We start from the raw sequence: 21,837 nt of genomic DNA on the forward strand, positions 1-21,837 counted from the left end.
TTCTAAAAATTTATTTGGTACTGAACCTAAACAGAAATCAACCTTAAATATGCACAATTAAAGCATGGAAATTTTAAAAAGTAAAAGAACAAATTAAAAAGACTTTAATGAGTAAGTCATATATGTTTCATACCTTGGAATGCTTGTAAGAATATTAAATTCAAAACCTACGGAGGTGATATTAATACATAGCGTGATGCTAATGATGACTATATCAAAGATGTTAAGTAAATCAGAAAAATAATACTTTCTCCTGTAAGAGATAATAAAGAGGGTTATTTTCTCCAAGAGGATATAGGAATATCTTAGCAGCACAAGTTACTTGATTCATCTTCATTAGAAATATGTACATTAAGAGAGAACTTAAAATGCATTGTCTAGACTAGATTAAGGGATATATAATATTAAGGAAAGTTCAGAAGTAGTAAATTTATACTTATTATATTATATATTTGCATCTATGATGGCAATTTAAACTGAGTAAATAAGAGACATAACCAAACCACTTAACTAGAGGCATGCACTGCATTCTCCCAAATATGAGGGGAAGAAACATGTGATTGTACAGTTCTGTTGGACAAGAAGATCAGTACATCACATCCTTAAAGCAATGGGCTAAGAAAGAATGCAGGAGGAGCTTTTGAGAGGGGAAGGAAGTGCTATTTTGAACTCATGATCTTGTCTTGCTGGAATCCCAACAGGCTGTTGATTCCTTCCTAGGACAAAGACAGACTTCTATCCACCACAAGCTCCTTTCCAACACTGGCTCCTGCAGAGCTGAGCAGTAGGCCTCCAGGAAAAGCATCTTCTACCTCTGAGGAAGCCTTTTTCAGGCTCTTACTAACCTGGTAGTGAACTCTCCTTAGCTCAAAAGCAGGAGGATAAAAAGTCATCAGGAAAGAACACAAACTGCCTTCTGAAGTACTCTGGAGAAAGGGAGGCCGGGAGACCCAGTCCCTGACTCTCACAGCAGCCCAGCTGCAAGGCTTGTCTGATTTACCCACCTTCTTAGAAAACCAGCAATCCGAAAAGGAAAAACATCTATCACTTTCTTCCTACCACATTTCACTAATGAGATAAGCATTCCTCACATCACCTCCAGATCTCATCTAATCCAGATCACCTCCAGATCTCATCTCATCATTGTTTGAATGAAATAACCACTTTCATGAATGACTATTTATGACCTAAGTACCTAGTATTTCAAATCTTAGTTGAGATTCAAGTTGTAACCAAAGCACTAATATTTAGACATCACATACATATTCCCCTCTTCTTAACATGCATGTCAACATATTAATTGCCTAGCCCTTTTTTGAATGGTGCTTTCTAGAATACATTGTGGGAGTGTCGGGTGCAATATAAAACTAATTAAAGCCAGTCAGTGAAAACCGGGGGTTTGGACTGACCTTTATTTGTGGCCCATGACTTCAAGAATTATTATTTTGTAGAAGAAGGACACATATAGTTGGGTTGACTTGCTAATTATCTTAGGCTTCTTTTATATGTAGTGTTAAAGCAATGAGTTTTTAATAGAGAGTTTAAGAGGAGCTTAATGCACATGATTAAAGGAAAACAGTGGGCCTGAGCTGGTTGGCTCAGGAGCCTAGGGTTCTTCTTAAAACTGCACAATGTCAATTTAGACTTAAAGAAAGAACAAAACTTACCCTTCTATGTAAACTTGAAGGAGCACATTAATAAAGAAAAATATAGCAATTGCCAATGAAAAAATTTGAAGTTGCATAGGAATATGAGGTTCACTCACAACAAGCACCACATCAATAAAAAGCAGCAAGATTCCAAATAATCTGAAATAAATAAAGATAATGTGGTTTTTCTCCACAGTTAACAATTACTAAAGCCATTCATCAGAAACCAAAAGGCAACTGGCAGGAAGAATTATAGTATATTAGAATCTAAAAAACATTGCTCTGTCTTTTTTTTTTTGTTTGTAAGTCATCGGCACTATCAGCTCTTCAGCTCTAGGCGAGTGCACTACCACTTGAGCCACAGTGCCACTTCTGGTTTCCCAAGTAGCTTACTGGAGATAAGAGTCTAACGGAGTTTCCTGGGCGGGCTGGCTTTGAACCATGATCCTCAGATCTCAGCCTCCTGAGTAGCTAGGATTACAGGTGTGAGCCACCCATGCCTGGCAATTACTCCATCTTTATTCAACAGAAGCAGTCATTAGTGAATAACATTTCCACCAAACCAATGACTTGGATGTAATGTAGATACATCAGATAGAACAAAACTAAAATAAAGTGACAAATACCTGTGTAAACTCTTTAAATTTGAGAATTTCATAAGGAGCATCTCTCAGTTTCTTATAGTAAATGTCATTAATCTTAGTAATTTTTAAGAATTCAATTGTCAAATCTCAGTGAAGTCCTTCCTGATCTAAGCCCTGGAAAGACGACTTTGGCTGGGTGCAGTGGTTCACAGCTTTAATATTAGCTACTCGGAAGGCTTAGGAGGATCAGGCCAAGGCTAGCACCAGCAAAACATTCTCAAGACCCATTTCAACCAAACAAGCTGGGTGTGCCTGTTCTCCCAGTTACGTCAGGAAACCTCATTCGGAAGACTGAAGCCCAGGCCAGTCAAAGAAAAAAGTCAAAATCCCACAACAACCATGAACAAAAAAGCAGAAGAGGGACTTGGTAGAGTACTTGCCTAGCATGCATGAATTGCTGGGTGCAATGCTCAGTACCACATAAATAGAAAAAGCTGGAGGTGGTGCTGTGGCTCAAGAGGTAGACTGCTAGCCTTGAGCAAAAGAAGCTTGGTGACAGTGCCCAGGACCAGAGAGTTTCATCCATAAAAGTGACCAAAAAATACAGCAGAATAGATACAAGTCTCTAAATTTATCAATGACAACAACAACAACACACACACAATATTCACACACACACACACACACACACACACACACACACACACACACACACATACAGACAAACGTTAATCATTGTGATTTGGAAGATACTTTGCTTAATCTTACTACAGTCAATCATAACATATACCACTCATTCTCACAGGATCTCATACAAAGGCTGATAGCTTTCTATGGTTTTTCTTCTGACTTTTTTGTGACTTTTTGCTGTGTTAACTCTCTTTTCTTCTTTTTTAAAAAAATATGTTGTTTTATTGTAAACTAGAAGTGGCATTGTGGCTCAAAGTGGTAGAGCACTGGACTTGAGCTGAAGAGCTGAGGGACAGCCCCTAGGGCCAGAGTTCAAGCCCCAAGACTGACATAAAAAACAAAAACAACAAAAACCCAAAGCAAGAAGTGCTGGGAATGTGGTTCAGATAGTAGAATGCCTGCCCAGCAAGCATGAGGCCCTAATACCAAAGAACAATACCAATTACTGGGGATCGAACCCAGTATATAGGACGTTGCACTTGCTAGGCAAGTAATTTGCCACTGAGCTACATCCCAACCCTCCAGTGCCACTTGGACCAGAATGATTTTTCTTTTAGCAATGAGGTTTTTCAAAAGTACACACATATGTATTCCTGGGTACTTTTAGTACAGCAATGGGCACAAGAAAAAGAATTCATTTTTTTGTTTTCTTTTTTTAAATATTTTTTCCTGTAAAGATACTGTACAGAGGGGTTACAGTTACATAAGTAAGATAATGAGTCCATTTCCTATCAAGAATTGCTATCCTTTCCTTTTTTTTCCCCCTACCATCCCTTTCCTTCCCACCTTCCCAACTCCTCCCTCCCTCTGAAAGTTGTAAAGTTCATTTTCCACATACTGTCTTGTATATCTGGTTGTTACAATGAGTCATCCTATATCCTTATTTCAGCATTTTGCTATTTCCCCTCACCTCCCCAAATTAGAAAATTGTATGTACAAGATGCAGGGCAACAGAATCAAATACGGTGAAAACAGGTTATACTATGGGGGAAGAACATACAAAAGAAACCAAACAATCACATAGTACATTATAGGTACATTAAAAACAATAGTAAGAAAAATAAAACCAAAGAATTCAATTGAATAAGTATGTATATGATTAAACTTTAAGTGCTCCTAAGACTTTCTTTCATATATTTGAAACATACTCCCCATTAATTGATTGTATTATTTGTATGTTTATGAAGATATATTAAATAGACTGCAAAGAATTTATTTTTTTTGGGTCTGGGCACTGTCTCTGAGCTCTTCAGCTCAAGGCTAGTGCTCTATCATTGGAGCCACAACTCCACTTCCAGCTTTTTCTGCTTATGTGGTGCTGAAGAATCAAACCCAGGGCCTGATGGATACAAGGCAAGCACTCCCAATGAGCCACCTTCCCAGCCCAAAGAATTTTTTTTTGTAATTGCAACTCAAATTAAATTATTATTATTTTTACAGAACCCCAAGTCACAGTATAAAATCATTCTTTCATGTAGAGATGTAGCCTAAGTAACATGTTTCCAGAACTGAGTAATTACATGTTTAAGGTACTTAATAAAATGTAATCTACACTTATAAAACTTTAAGGTTTTCTTTGGTGTCAGTTGTGGGCTTGAATTAAGGGCCTGGGTGCCATCCTTGAGCCTGTGTGCTCAAGGCTAGTGTTCTACCACTTTGAACCACAGAGCCACTTCCTATACTTAGAAAACTTTATGATGCAGGCTTTATTACTTTTACTTTTATAAGTAGAAAATCAGTATAGCATTATGTAGATTGAGACAAATGTAATTTCTTTGCAACTTTGAAATGTCTGGCTTAGGGCAATTTTCCAAGATAGATTGTAAGTAGGTATTTTGCTAAATCTTGTCAGTGAAAATTATTTTTGTTCTGCTTTGACCTTTTCAGATCCTTTGCAAGTACAAATCTGGATACTAACTGTCGTACACATAGTTCATTGCTTTTGTTTCTAGAGTCTCACATACCTAAAAGCTATAGATGTCACAATTGATGTCACAGTTTTCTTCATGTTGCTGTAAAATGAATAAAAATCAAATCAATCACATATTGTTTCTCCAACACATCCTATAAGATTAACCAAAAAGCAAAGGCCTCTATTAGTATCGATTTAAGCATAAATATCAATTTACAAGGAAATTCTTCAATGGTTTTATAACAAAATATTTTTTTACTAATAGCTGAAATGTTTACATTTCTCTTTCATGTGTTTTTCAGTTTCACATCCTGAATATATGTGGAGAACAAACAAACACCAAATTGTGGATAATTAGTAATATTTCCTTTGGGCATACTATCCTAATCTGACTATGGTAGAATTAATCTTGAAGTCATCAACTAGTGTACATATGGTAGAAGGGAGCTGCTTTCTGATGTCAGTTCCTCCGTGAACAGATTGCAGAATCCTGGGCAAGTCATTACACTTTGATCAGACCTGTACCCACAATAATGAAATGGGAGTCATCAGGGATGAACATGGGCAGTAAATGGGTCTCTTGTCTTTTAATCCTCATCTCTTGAGTCAGACATCCAGCACATACTTAGAGTGAGTAAGGTAAGGCATTTTAGTAAAACCTATTTCAAAGAAAAAACACCCTAAAGATTGGGCTTTTCCCATTAATCAAAAGGAGAGCCTGTATAAAGTATTGTCTTCTTTTATCTTACAGCTGAATATAATGCAGCCTCTGGAGAGCAATTTCTTATGCTGCTGAGGCTTACAAGAAGGGACCAAACTTCCCCTCTAAGTGGAACGAACTCCAAGACAAGGCCCATAGCCTGTGCCCAAAACTGTGAAATGGACACTGAGAACAGAGGCAGTGCCAAAGCTGCCCATGGATGACTGCAGTTAACTTGAGATACAGGAAATTCCCAATTGTAATCTTCCCTTCATCTCCTCACCTATGCCTACTGCCTACTGCCTACTACTTTATCCTGGCTTAGCATACTTAGGTGGTGTGCATGAGGGATCAAGCTGGCCCAAGAGGTGAATTCTCTCCCCCAGGAATTCTAGTCCCTCACTACAAGGCCCTTCTAATCTCCCACACCAATTGAGTCTGTGAAGTGAAGAAGTGTTATAATAAATGTGAACTTGCCTAACTGGGTGACTATACAGAGCCATGTGTGACAGGTTCATGGAGGCACACAGGAAAGACTTGGAGGTAGCTCTGGCCCCTCCAATCTCTCTTCTAGTTATTGTTAAAGAGTGCACTATGTAGCTACAACCAGTCTGTGCAGAGTGTTTACAGGAAAAAGACTGTGAGTGGATAAGCCTGTATGCAGAAAAAGTTCTGTTTATATTTGGAAGCAAAAGATAGCTACTCCAACATGCAGCAACTCAAACTGTAATAGGCATGCACATATGCTCTTCAAAGCCATTAATCCAAAGGTGTACTCAATCCAACAGGAAGGAATCAAAATGAAGTGGCAGGCATCAGGAAAGGGTCTTAAAAGAAAGGTGTCCAATAAGAACAATTCAAAACTACAAAATACATAAGGATATTTAATGAAGCATCAAATGCACCAGGTGGAAATTCAAATAAATCACTCCAAGAGCAAAAGTAAAAAACATAAAACTCTCAATAATAAAAGGAAGAAAAAGCAGGAGCTGGGGAGATGTGGTGTAATTAGCCAAAACACCTAAATCAGTTAAACAGACCTATCATAAGCAATGAAATTGAAACTGTAATAAGGTCTGCCAAGAAAGACAGTCCAGGACCATATGAATTCATTGTGGAATTTTTTCTTAGCATTAAAGAATTAATCTTAATGTTTCTCAAAATTCCATACAGTAGAAAGGGCAGGAATGCTACCAAACTCATTCCACAGAGCCAGTACCAACAGACACCAAAAACAAGTAAGAACCAAGAAAAAAAATTCAGCCAATGTCCTTGATGAATGTAGGCGCATATGTTCTAAATATAATAGAAACTAAATTCAACAACATAAAAATATCTTACACTGCAGTATAATGTATTGGGTTTAGTTCGAAGGATGTGAAGATGGCTCAACTTATGCAAATTAATTAACATAATATAGGGCATAATAGAGCAAAGCACAAAACACATGATCATCTCAATAGATGCAGAAAATAAGTTGTTTTTTTGTTTGGTTGTTTGCCAGTCCTGGGTCTTGAACTTAGGGTTTGGGCTCTGTTCCTTAGCCTCTCTCTTAAAGCTAGTGTTCTACCACTGAGCCACTGCATCACTTTGGGCTTTTTCTGAGTAGTTTATTGGAGATAAGAATCACAACCCCTCTATATGGTATTTTCACAATAAAAAAATGTCCACATTAATCAAGTGAAAAAAAGAACCCTTAGATATTTATATCAGTATATGACATAATGAATTTCTTTGTCTTAAAAAAAAATCTCATGACTTTCTTCTGATGGAGGCTTCTTGAGTAGCTAGGATTATAGGCATGAGCCAAGAGCACCTGGCTCAGAAAATACTTTTGAAAAAAATTAAATCAATCATACTTCATGGTAGAAGCCTAAAAGAACTAGGAATAGAAAGAATGTATCTCAACACAAGAAAGGCTATCAGTGTAAAGCCTGTAGCCAACATTGTATAAAATAGGAAAAAATGAAACCATTTTCTCTACAGTCAGGAATGTGGCAGAGGTGTCTCTATTTCCACCCTCATTTTCTGTAATGTTCCTTATCTTATCCAGAGAAGTAAGGGAAGAGAAAGAAATGAAAGGGATGCCAAGAAGAAATCTAATTATTCTTATGCAGATAGTGAGAAGTTATCTAAAAGACCTCAAAGATTCTACCAAGAAAACTCTCTTAGATGTGATAAAGACTTTCAGTGAAGTGGCAGGATTCAAAAACAACACATATAATTAACAGCCTTTTCTATACTCCAATATTGTATAAACCTTCTCTACAACACTGACACAGTTGTGGGTGATTAAAACAACCTCGATACATTTAGTATCTTTCTACAGTTTTTCTCCCCACCCCCTGCCCACCCCAGTAATATATGCCTTTTCCTAGGGTACAGGATCCATCAATAGCTTCTTCTCTCCAACAGCAGACTGTTTTACTCATATTTTTTCTGGAAGCAACATATTCATCACCATCATCCACCCTGAACTATTGGTTTATATATCATTCATCAACAAAAGTCAAACTATATCATTAGAGACTTGTTACATGTAGAAATTATCTGAACAATAAAACTCTTTAAGTCTAAAGTATAAACATTTTTTTGTTGGTCATGGGGCTTGAATTTGGCCTGGGTGCTGTCCCTCAGCTCTTCAGCTCAAAGCTAGGGCTCTACCACTTGAGCCACAGTGCCATTTGCAGTTTTCTGGTGGGCTGGCTTTGAACCACAATCCTCAGATCTCAGCCTCCTGAGTAGCTAGGATTACAAGCATGAGCCACCAGCACCTGGCTAAGTATAAACATTTTAAAGAAATAATTTTAGACTCATTATATTGAACTCTAATTTACCATGACTATTTCCAAGATTTAATTGTGATAATCTCTCTCACTCTGTCTCTTCCTCTCTCTCTATGCACATATAGGTAAACTTTGTATGTTCTAAGTATCAATTTACATGCTATACATACATGTGTACATGTGTCAGTCAGTAGTCTTTGATTATACAATCTTTGTAAGATGAAAGGCATCAAAGATCTCTTAGACGAGTCAGAGATTACTGAGGTCATTTTGTTCATATCAGTGTGAAGGATTAAAAATAAGATTTAGAGATTACAAATGATTTCTCAGACTTAATTTCTTTTTGGCCAGAACATGTACAATTACTCTACATTCTCTAAGGAGATTGAGTGGTTATTTACAATAGATTGAGTAGTTATTTACGAAGTAGTATACCAATTTTACCTATAATTATTAAATCTCCTATGGTGCACAGATAATCAATATAAAGCCTCCTCTGAAGTATTACTGTAAAAGCTTCGAGAATCAAAGTTGAAGTTGAAATTTTATTACTGCAACTGGCTAATATGTGCATCAACATTTTGCATTAAATTTATTTTGAAATTCAACTTGAGTGTGTAGGTATGCATCATCCTTTCCCTCTCTAATTTCCTCGTTCACAAGTTCCTCCTCCACCCTGTACTTTTCACTTCTCATAGGTATCTTTTCCATGCCTTGGATGTGGGGAGGGAGGGGAAGACTGAGACTGGGACTGGGACCATGATACTGGCTTTGGATTTTGGGTACCAGCCTCATATGGTGGCAGAGCTCTGGAGGCTGAAGACAGGTGCCAGGTCTCTTAACCCCATTATTTCTGCTGAGGGCACTACTTTTCCTGCCCGCTGATGTCATGCACAATTCTCTCCTCTCTTGCCTACTTTAGTTGCATCATACTCTCTTATTTTTGGCTACTACAACAGAATAGGAATAAGTAGCAGTCTTATGGCATTTCTTCTTTCAGGCATCTAAGCTAGAACGGTAGCTCTGGATATTAAAACAAAAATACTTGTCTGTGACTTCACTTCCATAGATGTGTTTACATTCATATATATGTGTGTATCTATTTATCTATCTATACACAGAGGTGAAAATATTTGCATATTTAGATCTCACCTTTCTTGGACATCTTCTTGGTCAACTTGTATTGTGTAGTCAGATAAAATTTCACTAGAAGAAGAAAACAAAACATATGATCAGACATTGCTTGATTTCCTAGACTTGATATTTAGTTCTAATTAGATGTAGTTTAACTTAGAATTTTGTACACATTTTTAAAAAAATGTATTGTCAACATGATGTACAGAGGAGTTACAGTAAGTAAGGCTGTGAGTTCAACTTGCTGTACCCTTCCTCATTTTTTCCCACTTTCCCTCCCCCAATTGTACAGATCACTTCCAACAGACTGCCTTGTGAGTGTTGCTGCTGCATTAGTTCCCCCTTTGTCCTTTGTCTCACCATTTTGTTGTTCCCTTTCTTTACCTAATTCAGATAAACATATATACAATATCCAGGGTATCAAAAATCAAATATGTGAAAATAAGGGATAAACCATAGGGAGGAAAAAAAACACAAAAGAAACAAGAAATGATTAAAAACAACAACAAAGAAAACCCTCTGTGTCCATGTCTTGGGAGTTTATTTCACTTAGCACCATCTTATATGTTCACATGTAAACAGCTTTTGAGCTACTCTGCTTATCTGCTAGGATTATCCTAGACATATACTAATTATTACAAATGAGAGAAACCCTAAGACCTATGTTTTTTTGGACCTGGCTTACTTAATATGATTTTTTCCAAGACTTTCCACTTCCTTACAAATGGGGCAGTGTCATTCTTTCTGATGGAAGCATAGAATTCCATTGTATGTATGTGTGTGTTTATATATAAACACATACATATATAAATATACATATACACATATGTATATTTATCTCACATTTAATCAATCCCTTCATCTACTGAGGAGGATGTGGGTTGGTTCCAAATCTTAGCTATGGCAAATAATGCTGTGATAACATAGTTGTGCTGGTAGCTTTAGAATGGCCTTGTTTGTGGTCATCTGGGTAAATGCCCAGAAATGGGATTGCTGGGTCATAGAGGAGCTCTATGTTTAGTCTTTTTTTTATGTTTAGTCTTTTCTGGAACCTCCATACTGCTTTTTAGAGTGACTGAACAAGTTTATACTCCCACCAACAGTATAGTAGCATTCCTTTTTTTTTTTGGCTACATCCCCTCCAGCACCTGTTGTTATTGGATTTCTTGATTATAGCCATTCTAACTGGGGTGAGGTGGAATCTCGATGTTGTCTTGATTTGCATTTCATTTATGGCCAGAAATAAGCATTTCTCCATGTTGTCTATTGGTCATTCTTATTTCCTCTTCAGAGAAGCCTCTCTTTAAGTCTTTAGCACACTTATTAATAGGGCAGTTGTTTCTTTGAGCATTTGTCTTGGGGGATTTAAAATGTTGAGTTCTAACTATATTAGATATGAGGCCCTTGTCTGTAGTGTGGCTAGTGAAGATCTTCTATTGAAGATCTATTGTAGGCTTTCTATTGATCTTGCTAGCTATGTCATTTGACATTCAGAAGTGCTGCAGTTTAATGCAATCCCATTTGTCCATCCATTCTTCAATTTATTGTGTTTCTGGGGCTTTATTAAGAAAATATAAGCCTGTACCAAGGACCCCTAAAGTTTCTCCTAATCCTTCCTGTATTTTTTTCAGGGTGTCTGCTCTTACCTTGAGGTCTTCTGATCTTTAAAAATTTAATTTAAAATACAAATTCAAACATGTCAGCAAAGTGAATGACTTGAGTTCTGGTCTTTATTACTGAACCTAATTCCAATGTGTAACAGTATTTTATAACTGAATTGATTTCAAGTCAATCCATTATATATATATATGCATATATATAATATATATATATATATATGTATTCCTCTCTTATTTCTTCAATAACCCCAAATCAGTCTAAACCATTTTGTTCTATTACTATGTAGCTCAACATTTTCTGCAGTTAATTTTGATGCCTATATCTAGTTTAATTTCATGGTGGTATGATAAAATTCAGGAGTATAATATGTTCTTATATTTGTTAAGTCTACATTTGTATAATTACTATAGAGTAATGGGGAGAGAGAGAGACTGAGAGAGAGAGCAGAAACAAAAAGAAGTAAAAAGAAAATAATACTGCATTTATGCCCTAGAATATTATTTACTTTGGAAAAAGTTTCATGGGTTGCTGGGATCATGTAAATGTACATTTACATTTGCTAAATTTCCATTTCTTAGAAAATCTTTTCCATTCTTCCATTTTAACTGTGTTTGTCATTGCTAGTGAGGTATATTTACTTCCTTTGATCTTTCTTTTCTTCCTTCTTTCCTTTGTTCTGTCACTTCTTTCTTTTTGTGTTTATATGATGGGCACTCTCAGTCTTTTCACTCAAGACTGATGCTCCACCACTTGAGTAACACATTTGGCTTTTGGAAGCTAACTAGAGATGTAACAATCTCATAGACTTTCCTTTCTAGGCTGTGTTTCAATCACAATCATCAGATCTCAGCCCCTTGATTAGTTAAAATTACAGGTGTGAGACACTAGTGTCCAGCTTCTTTGTTTGCAAAAATAAGTAATAGACTCATTGAGATGCTTGGTATGTATAAGCCTATAGATTGAATAATCAGTACCCCAATATATAAGTACAAAAAGAAACAAAAAGTGTCTTGGGTGGATCTTCTGACTTCTGGAATTTATCACTTTATTGAATATGAATCTCCCCTAGGGAGACACTGGAAGTTCCTTGAAAAAGAGAAGCAAGCTAAACTATAATCTAGTAGATGGAAACAAATAATTAAAATTAAATCAGAATTAAATGAATTAGAATACAAAATGACCATAGAAAGAATCAACAAAACAAAAACATTAACAAAATTTACAAACCCTTAGCAAATCTTATCAGCAAAAGAATAGAACACACCCAAATAAACAAACTCAGACATGAGAATCGAAGCATCACCAAAGAAACAACCAAAATTCAGAACATTATAAGGGAATACTTCTCAAACCTTTATGCTAGTAAGTTTGAGACTGTGGAAGAAATGGATAATTTTCTAGCAAATATCAACATGCCGAAATGAAACCAAGATAATTTAAATAAATTTAACAGACCCATATCCAGCATTGAAATAGAAACAGCAATAAGACACCTCCCACCCAAGAAAAGCCCAGGATTTACAGTTGAATTCTACAAGGCCTTCAAAACGGAACTCACACCAATACTCCTCCAACTCTTCAATGAAATTGAAAGTGAAAGTTCACTACCAAACTCTTTCTATGAAGCCATTCTAAACCTCTGCCCACCAGGCAGAGACTCATCAAAGAAAGAGAACTATAGACTCATTTCTTTAATGAACATATGCAGGCGTAGGATATATCTAGCAAAATCATAGAAATCCCGGATCGGGAGAAGATCTTCACTAGCCATACAACAGACAAGGGTTTCATATCTAAAATATACTTAGAACCCAAAAAATTAAATCCTCCAACAACAAATCCTCAAAGAAACAACTGCCCAATAAATAAGTGGGGTAAAGACTTAAAGAGAAACTTCTCTGAAGAGGAAAAAAGAATGGCCAATAGACACATGAAGAAATGCTTAACTTCTGTAGTCATAAAAGAAGTGAAAATCAAAATAACATTGAGATTCCATCTCACCCAAGTTAGAATGGCTATAACAAAGAAATCCAATAACAACATATGCTGGAGGGGATGTTGTCAAAAGCGAACCCTACTGCATTGTTGGTGGGAGTGTAAACTTGTTCAACCACTTTTGAAAGCATACAGAGGTTCCTCAAAAGACTCCACATAGAGCTCCCCTATGACCCAGCAATCCCACTTTTGGGCATTTACCCAAATAATAACAAACAAAGCTATAGTAAGGCGACCAGCACAACTATGTTTATCACAGCATTATTTACCATAGCTAAGATATGGAACCAACCCAGATGCCCCTCAGTAGATGAGTGGATCAAGAAAATGTAATATGTATACATATATACATATAATATATATATATATATATATTTGAATTCTATGCCTCCATCAGAAAGAATGACATCACCCCATTTGTTAGGAAATGGAAAGACTTGCAAAAAGTTATATTAAGTGAAGTAAGTCAAGACCAAAGATACATAGGTCCCATGATTTCCCTTATTTGTAATAACTAGTACATGTTTAGGACAAGAACAAAAGTTCAAAAGCTATGTACATATGACCATATAAGATGATGTTAAGCGACCACAAGACACTATATTGGAAATGAACTTTACAACTTGTGTGGGGGGGTGAGAAGTGAGGGAGATGGAGGAGGGAAGGGATAATGGGAGAATCACAAGGGAGGCGGTAACAATGCTGGACAAGAAATGTACTCATTGCCTTACTCATGTAACTGTAACCCCTCTGTACAGCATCTTCACAATAAAATAAAATTTAAAGAAAAAAAAAAGATGATGTTAAGCGAAATGAATACCAAAATAATAATACAAGTGGTTTTATTCTTTCTTGATATTATTTTTTAATGTACTTTAAATATACTATGTGATTTTTAAATTTCTTTTGTATGTTCTTTCCCCAAGGTATAACCCCTGTTTTCACTGTATTTGATTCTTTTCTGGTGCCCTACATCTTGCATATACAATTTTATAATTTGGAGAGGAAAAGGGAAATAAGAAAATGCTTAAATAAGGATTCAGGTTGACCCATTCAAACAATGAGATGTACAAGACTCTATGTTGAAAATGAACTTTACAGTTTCTGAGGGGGTAGGGAGAGGGAGGAGTTGGGGTAGTGGCCAGGAAAGTGATGGTAGGGAAAAAACAAAGCAGGAGCTAAACAAGACTCCATAGGAAATATACTTATCATCTTACTCATGTAACTGTAAACCCTCTGTACAGTATATTTTATAATAAAAATATATTAAAAAAAGAAGAAAAAAGAGTTAACACAGCAACCATGAAAAAAAAAGCAGAAGAGGGACTTGGTAGAATGCTTGCCTAGCATGCATGAATCCCTGGGTACATTGCTTAGTACCGCATAAATAGAAAACATTGGAGTTGGTACTGTGGATCAAGAGGTAGACTGCTAGCCTTGAGCAAAAGAAGCTTGGGGACAGTGCCCAGGACCAGAGAGTTGCATCCATAGAAATGTCCCCCAAAATACAGCAGAATAGATACAAGTCTCCAAATTTATCCATGACCAAAACAACACACAAACACAATATTCAAACACACACAGACATACACACACAGAGAGACAAATGTTAATCATTGCCATTTGGAAGGTACTTTGCTTATAATAATCTTACTACAGTCAATCAAAACATCTACTACTCATTCCAATAGGATCTCATACAAAGGCTGATAGCTTTCTAAGGGTTTTCTTATGAGCTCACTAAATAAGCAAGGAGTTTGTCTTCTGACTGGGTTCTCATTCCTTCACCTAACTTGAAAAAGAGAGGAATATTACAGATATAAGATAGACTACCCACATTTTTTATATACTTCGCAGAAATTCTTGCTTAATACATATTTATATTTGTATTCACATATGTATTATATATATATATAAACACAAAAACATATATATGTATATATATATATGGATGCATGCATCTGATCTTTTGATGACATATTCAGTGTGAATTCTATTGGTTCATTTATATCCACATTAATCACATACATTATGCAAATCAAATATGAGGTAAATTCATACTGTTACTTCTTCACTCAAGTTGGCTATGGTTCTCCTAAAATTAACAAACTGGTAGAACTTGAAAGTTTTATATACCTAGTAATAAGAAAAGGGGTATTCCCAGTTATCTTGAGAAACAAGGTGTCTAGGGCAAAGTAAATGTACACACCTGTAAAAGAAATGCTTCATGGCAGATTAAAGACTATTTCCTTTCTAGGCCAGGTGCATGTAGCTCACACATACAATCATAGCTGGTCAGGTGGCTGAGAAATTAGGGTCTCAGTTTGCAGTCAGCCCAGAGAGGAAAGTCCTTGAGACTCTGTGTGTCTGTTTGCGTGTACGTGTATATGCGTGTCCATGCCTGTGTGTTAGTGTATATATGTGTGTGCGCACACAAAAAATATACACCAACATATACACACACACATAAATGCATACACACACTGGTCCTGGAGTTAGAATTAAGGACCTGGACATTGTCCCTGAGCTTCTTTTGCTCCAGGCTAGACCTCTACCTCTTGAGCCACAAAGCCACTTCTGGCTTGTTCGGAATAGTTTATTGGAAATAAGAGTCTCATGTACTTTTCTGACTGGGCTGGCTGAAAACCATGATCCTCAGAGCTCAGCCTCCTGAGTAGCTAGGATTACAGGCATAAGCTACTAGCAGCCAGCTCCTAAGACATTTATCTGCTATAAAGTATTCAGAAAACAACAGAAGTGGACCTGTATCTCAGGGGGTAGGGCACTAGCCTTAGCAAAATACTCTCAAAGTCTGCACCCTGGCTCTGAGTTCAAGCCCAAAGACTGAAACAAAATCATCATCATCATCATCATCATCATCATCATCAACATAACTGTAAGCTCAGGTCTGCACCCCGGCTTTGAGTTCCTGCACAAAGAGTGGAACAAATTAATAAAAACAATAATAATGATAGTAATGATGATGATGATGATGATGATGAAAGCGACAATAATGCAGAGAATTAGAGGATGAGTCCCCATGTTATAAAATTGTGGATAAACCGCAAAATAGGAAAAAGTGGTTCGAAAAGATTATTTTTTACAGGCCAGAAAAAGAGCCATAACAAAAGCATTTTGACATGAGACTTCAATCCCCTAGGACTGTGGAATGACTTGTGAGTGCATAAGCTATTTTGTTTGTGATAATTTAGTAAAGTCATAAAACATATATATTGTCCATTCAAGTAGGGTCTCATACACAGGCTATCTGATAGCTTGCTAGGAGTTTTACTCACTGCTCACTAAAATAGCACTGAGGCTGTCTTCTGACTGGTTTCTCATTTGTTCACCTAACTTGGAAAACTGGGAATATTATGGACAAAGCTGTAATGCCCAATCTTTTGATACACCTCCCAGAAATTCTGGCTTAATACCTGTATATTTTTAGGTACATATATATGCATATATATATGTGTGTGTACATATAAATGAACCTCACCTTTTACTGGCATCTTCAAATATAAAACCTTCTGATTTATTATCCTCCAGGCTAAAGGATTAAATTATACACAGTCAAATATCAGGCAAATATATTTACATTTTCATCCAAATTAGCCACAATTTACTAATAAAGTGGTAGAACTTGAAAGTTTTACATTTTTAGTTATATAAAAAGGAGTATTTGTCTTTCCCTCAAAATGAGGGTGTGAGGGGAAATCACATGTTTAGACCTGCTAAACAAAGGTTTCAGGAAAGATTTGAGAATAGTTCCTTACTAGGCCAAGTGTCTGTGCTCAGAGATAAAATCCTAGCCTCTAAAGAGATTTGGATGTGAGGATCATGGTTTGTAGCCATACTGGACAGAAAAGTCCATGAGACTCATGTCTCCAACTAGCTACCAAACACACTGGAAACGGAATTGTGGATCAGGGACTAGAGTGCTAGACTTGAGCAAAACACACTCAGGAACATGGCTCAGACCCGAATCTCAAGCCCAATGACTAGCACATTGAAATACAGAATAATTCTATTCTTATAAACATAACAAAAGTTTAATGTCCTACTGTTGTTGAAACAATTTTAAATCCAGCTTAATTTACAATAACTCAACCCTCAATCTAATTTTCCATCTAATTTTCTGCTTCCTTTTTCTTCTCTATTCCCTCCTTCATAAAGCAATCATGTCAGTCTTTCGTGCCAGATAGGAACAATGAACAGCAGGCTAGAAGCAAGACTCCCATCCAATGTGATGGTGGTTCTTTCAGGGTAATTGAGTTTTGGAGAATGAAGAATTGGTCTAAGGTAAATGATTCTCCTATCTACTGAGATCTACAGAACACTGGGACTGCCTCCGTGTTTCTGAGAGGAATTCTTACATCCCTGGGCTCTTTATGAGTCGCATATATGCATGTTGATACTCTGACTAAGGATTGTGCCTGCCAGTCTTTGAATTCACAGCAGACCATGACCAAGTCTCTTTTGACCTGCTCTAGCATTTTCTATTTAGTTGCAAAACTGACTATTATTACAGACAGTTTTTGATAGGTTATCATGTGTTCTGTTGATTGTCATCATACCCCTCAAAATGGTTTACCATGCAGAAGACAAAAGAAAACAACTCACTCAGTAGTCACATTGCTACTAGAATCGATGAAAACATCCGGTATGGCATTTGTGTCACTGTGAACAAATGAAAAACAAACATAAGATTATGTTGGACTGCGTATAAGAAACAGTACTTTTTTTTTTTTTTTTTTTTTTTTGGGTCTGGTCCTGGGGCCTGAACTCTGGGCCTGGGCGCTGTCCCTCAGCTCTTCAGCTCAAGGCTAGCGCTCTACCACTTGAGCTATAGCACCACTTCCAGCTTTTTTCTTTTTGCTTATGTGGTGCTGAGGAATGGAACCCAGGGCCTCAGGCGTGCAAGGCAAGCGCTCTACCACTGAGCCACCTTCGCAGCCCCAAGAAATGGTACTTTTTTTTTTTTTTTTTTTTTTACTACATACAGTGCTGACTAATGAAACCATGGCGTTGTGCACACTAGGCAAGTGATTAGCCACTTGAGCTAAATCTCCAGCTCTTCTGCCCTCACCATGACCTCTCTCAAACACTGAGGTTTGAACTCAGATCACCATACTTGAGCTAAGTGCTCAATTTAGAGTCATGCTTTTGTCTGTACTGGCTTACTCAGTGATCTCCCTGTTTGGGTTCAGGATAATCTGCGAATTTTGTTCCTGCTAGTTAACTGCTCAATATAGACTCACACTTTTGCCTCTACTTGCTTATTCAATGATCTCTCTGTCTGTGCTTTCATCGCAATCTGGGATGGATGGGCATGCGACTGTCTCACACCTATACTCCTGTCTACTCAGAGGCTTTGACTGAGGATATAATTTGAAACCACCTAGAGTGGGAATGCCTATGAGTCCATCTCCAGTTAACCAGGAAAATTTTGTTTGCGAAGAGTACTTCAAGAGTTCCATTAACCATAAGCAAGAAAGCAAAATAGGCACAAGGCTCTGAATTTTAGCCATAACACACACACACACACACAGGTTAATCATTGTCATTTGGAAGGCACTTTGCTTATAATAATCTTATTACAGTCCATCAATACATATACTACTCATTCTCATAGGATCTCATACAAAGGCGATAGCTTTCTAAGGGTTTTCTTATGAGCTCACTAAAATAGCAAGGAGTTTGTCTTCTGACTGGCTTCTCATTCCTTCACCTAACTTGGAAAAGAGAAGAATATTACAGATATACGACACACTGCCCACCTTTTTTATATAGTGCCCCGAAATTCGGGTTTAATATCTGTGTATCTTTGTATTCATGTATGTATGTATAGGTACATGCACACACATACACACATACATATATGAGTGCATGCATCTGATCTTTTGCTGATATCTTCCAGTGTGAGCTCTATTAGTTTGTTTATATACACATTAAACAATTATATTATGCAAAGTCAAATATAAGGTAAATTCATACCCTTACTTCTTCACTCAAGTTATCTACAATTCTCCTAAAATTAATAAACTGGTAGAACTTTTATATACCTAGTAATAAGAAAAGGGATATTTCCAGTTATCTTGAGAAACAAAGTGTCTTGGGGAATGTAAATGTACACATCTGCAAAAGAAATGCTTCACAGCAGATTTAAGACTATTTCTTTCTTAGGCCAGGTGCACATAGCTCACACATATAATCATAGCTGACCAGGAGGCTGAGAAATGAGGGTCTCAGTTTGAAGCGAGCCCAGGGAAGAAAGTTCCTGATGCTGTGTGTGTGTGTGTGTGTGTGTGTGTGTGTGTGTGTGTTTCTGTTGGTGTGTATATGTGTGCTGAGGTTATAACCCAAGGCCTGGACACTGTCCCTGAGCTTCTTTTGCTCCTGGCTAGACCTCTACCTCTTGAGCCACAAAGCCACTTCCAGCTTTTTCTGAATAGTTTATTAGAAATAAAAGTCTCATGTACTTTTCTGCCTGGGCTGGCTTAAAACCATGATCCTCAGAGCTCAGCCTTCTGAGTAGCTAGGATTACAGGCATGAGCCACTAGCAGCCAGCTCCTAAGACTTTTATCTGCTATAAACAACTCAGAAAAGAACAGAACTGGACCTATGTCTCAAGGGGTAAGGCACTAGACTTGAGCAAAATATGCTCAAGGTCTATGCCCTGGCTCTGAGTTCATGCCTGAAGACTGAAAAAAAATCATAATCATAACTGTAAGCTCAAGGTCTGTACACCAGCTCTGAGTTCAAGCCTGAAGACTGGAACAATATATAATGATGATGATGATGATCATGATGATGATCATGATGATAATAATGATAGTGATAATGATGATGATGATGAAGATGATGTCGACGACAATGATGTAGAGAATTAGAGAATGAGTTACCATGTTATACAATTGTGGATAAACCGCAAAATAGGAAAAAGTAGTTCGAAAAGATTATTTTTTACAGGCCAGAAAAAGCTACTTTGACATAAGACTTCTATCCCCAAGGACTGTGGAATAATTTGTAAGCGCATGAGCAATTTTGTTTGTGATAATTTGTTAGTAAAGTAATAAAACACATGTACTGTCAGTTCAAATAGGGGCTCATCCACAGGCTATCTGATAGCTTGCTAGGAGTTTTACTCACTGCTCACTAAAATAGCACTGAGACTGTCTTCTGACTGGTTTCTCATTCACTCACCTAACTTGGAAAACTGAGAACATTACAGACAAAGCTGTAATGCCCAATCTTTTGATACATCTCCCAGAAATTCTGGCTTAATACCTGTGTATCTTTATGTGTATATACATATAGGAACGAATCTCACCTTTTATTGGCATCTCCAAGTATAACACCTCCTGCTTTATCCTCCAGGCTGAAGGATTAAATTATATATAGTCAAATATCAGGCAAATATATTTATATTTTCATCCAAATTAGCCACAATTTACTAATAAAGTGGTAGAACTTGAAAGTTTTATATTTTTAGTTATATAAAAAGAAGTATTTGTCTTTCCCTCAAAATGAGGGTGTGAGGGGAAATCACATGTTTAGACCTGCTAAACAAAGGTTTCAGGAAAGATTTGAGAATAGTTCCTTACTAGGCCAAGTGTCTGTGCTCAGAGATAAAATCCTAGCCTCTCAAGAGATTTGGATGTGAGGATCATGGTTTGTAGCCATACTGGACAGAAAAGTCCATGAGACTCATGTCTCCAACTAGCTACCAAACACACTGGAAACGGAATTGTGGATCAGGGACTAGAGTGCTAGACTTGAGCAAAACACACTCAGGAACATGGCTCAGACCCTAATCTCAAGCCCAATGACTGGCACATTGAAATAAAGAATAATTCTATTCTAATAAACATAACAAAAGTTTAATGTCCAATGGTTTTTGAACTATTTTAAATCCAGCTTAATTTACAATAACTCAACCCTCAATCTAATTTTCCATCTAATTTTCTGCTTCCTTTGTCTTCTCTATTCCCTCCTTCATAAAGCAATCATGTCAGTCTTTCATGCCTGTCAGATAGGAACAAAGAACAGCAGGCTAGAAGCAGGACTCCCATCCAATGTGATGGTGGGCCTTTCAGGGTAATTGAGATCTAGAGAATAAAGAATTGGTCTAGGGTAGATGGTTCTCCTACCTACTGAGATCTACAGAACACTGGGACTGCCTCCGTGTTTCTGAGAGGAATTCTTACATCCCTGGGCTCTTTATGAGTTGCCTACATGCATGTTGATACTCTGACTAAGGATTGTGCCTTCAAGTCTTTGAATTCACAGCAGACCATGACCAAGTCTCTTTTGACCTGCTCTAGCATTTTCTATTTAGTTGCAAAACTGAAGATTATTATAGACACTTTTTGATAGGTCATCATGTATTCTGTTGATTGTCATCATACTCCAAAAAAATAGTTTACCATGCAGAAGACAAAAGAAAATAACTCACTCAGTAGTTACGTTGTTACCAGAATGGATGACAACATCTGGTATGGAATCTGTGTCACTGTGAACAAATGAAAAACAAACATAAGATTATGTTGGACTGTGTATAAGAAATGGTACTTTTTTTTTTTTTTTTTACTACATACAGTGCTGACTAATGAAACCATGGCGTTGTGCACACTAGGCAAGTGATTAGCCACTTGAGCTACATCTCCAGCTCTTCTGCTCTCACCAGGACCTCTCCCAAACACTGAGGTTTGAACTCAGATCACCATACTTGAGCTAAGTGCTCAATTTAGAGTCATGCTTTTG

General features: G+C 37.0%; 1 protein-coding gene across 1 annotated transcript in view; it reads right to left on the reverse strand.

Annotated features, from left to right (window-relative positions):
* Window positions 1-21,837, reverse strand: part of Tpte2 (transmembrane phosphoinositide 3-phosphatase and tensin homolog 2) — an 83,658-nt gene that overhangs the window by 32,333 nt on the left and 29,488 nt on the right. Inside the window, exons 11-16 of the mRNA XM_042685490.1 lie at window positions 21,530-21,586; window positions 17,694-17,750; window positions 16,570-16,620; window positions 9,474-9,527; window positions 1,668-1,808; window positions 134-253 (exon numbers count right to left, since the gene is read on the reverse strand). Coding sequence (XP_042541424.1) covers window positions 134-253; window positions 1,668-1,808; window positions 9,474-9,527; window positions 16,570-16,620; window positions 17,694-17,750; window positions 21,530-21,586 — 480 coding nt within the window. The remainder of the gene's footprint in view (window positions 1-133; window positions 254-1,667; window positions 1,809-9,473; window positions 9,528-16,569; window positions 16,621-17,693; window positions 17,751-21,529; window positions 21,587-21,837) is intronic.

The sequence above is a fragment of the Dipodomys spectabilis genome, unplaced genomic scaffold, assembly GCF_019054845.1.
Source record: "Dipodomys spectabilis isolate Male_0828 unplaced genomic scaffold, ASM1905484v1 ptg000095l, whole genome shotgun sequence".
Lineage (NCBI taxonomy): Eukaryota > Metazoa > Chordata > Mammalia > Rodentia > Heteromyidae > Dipodomys > Dipodomys spectabilis.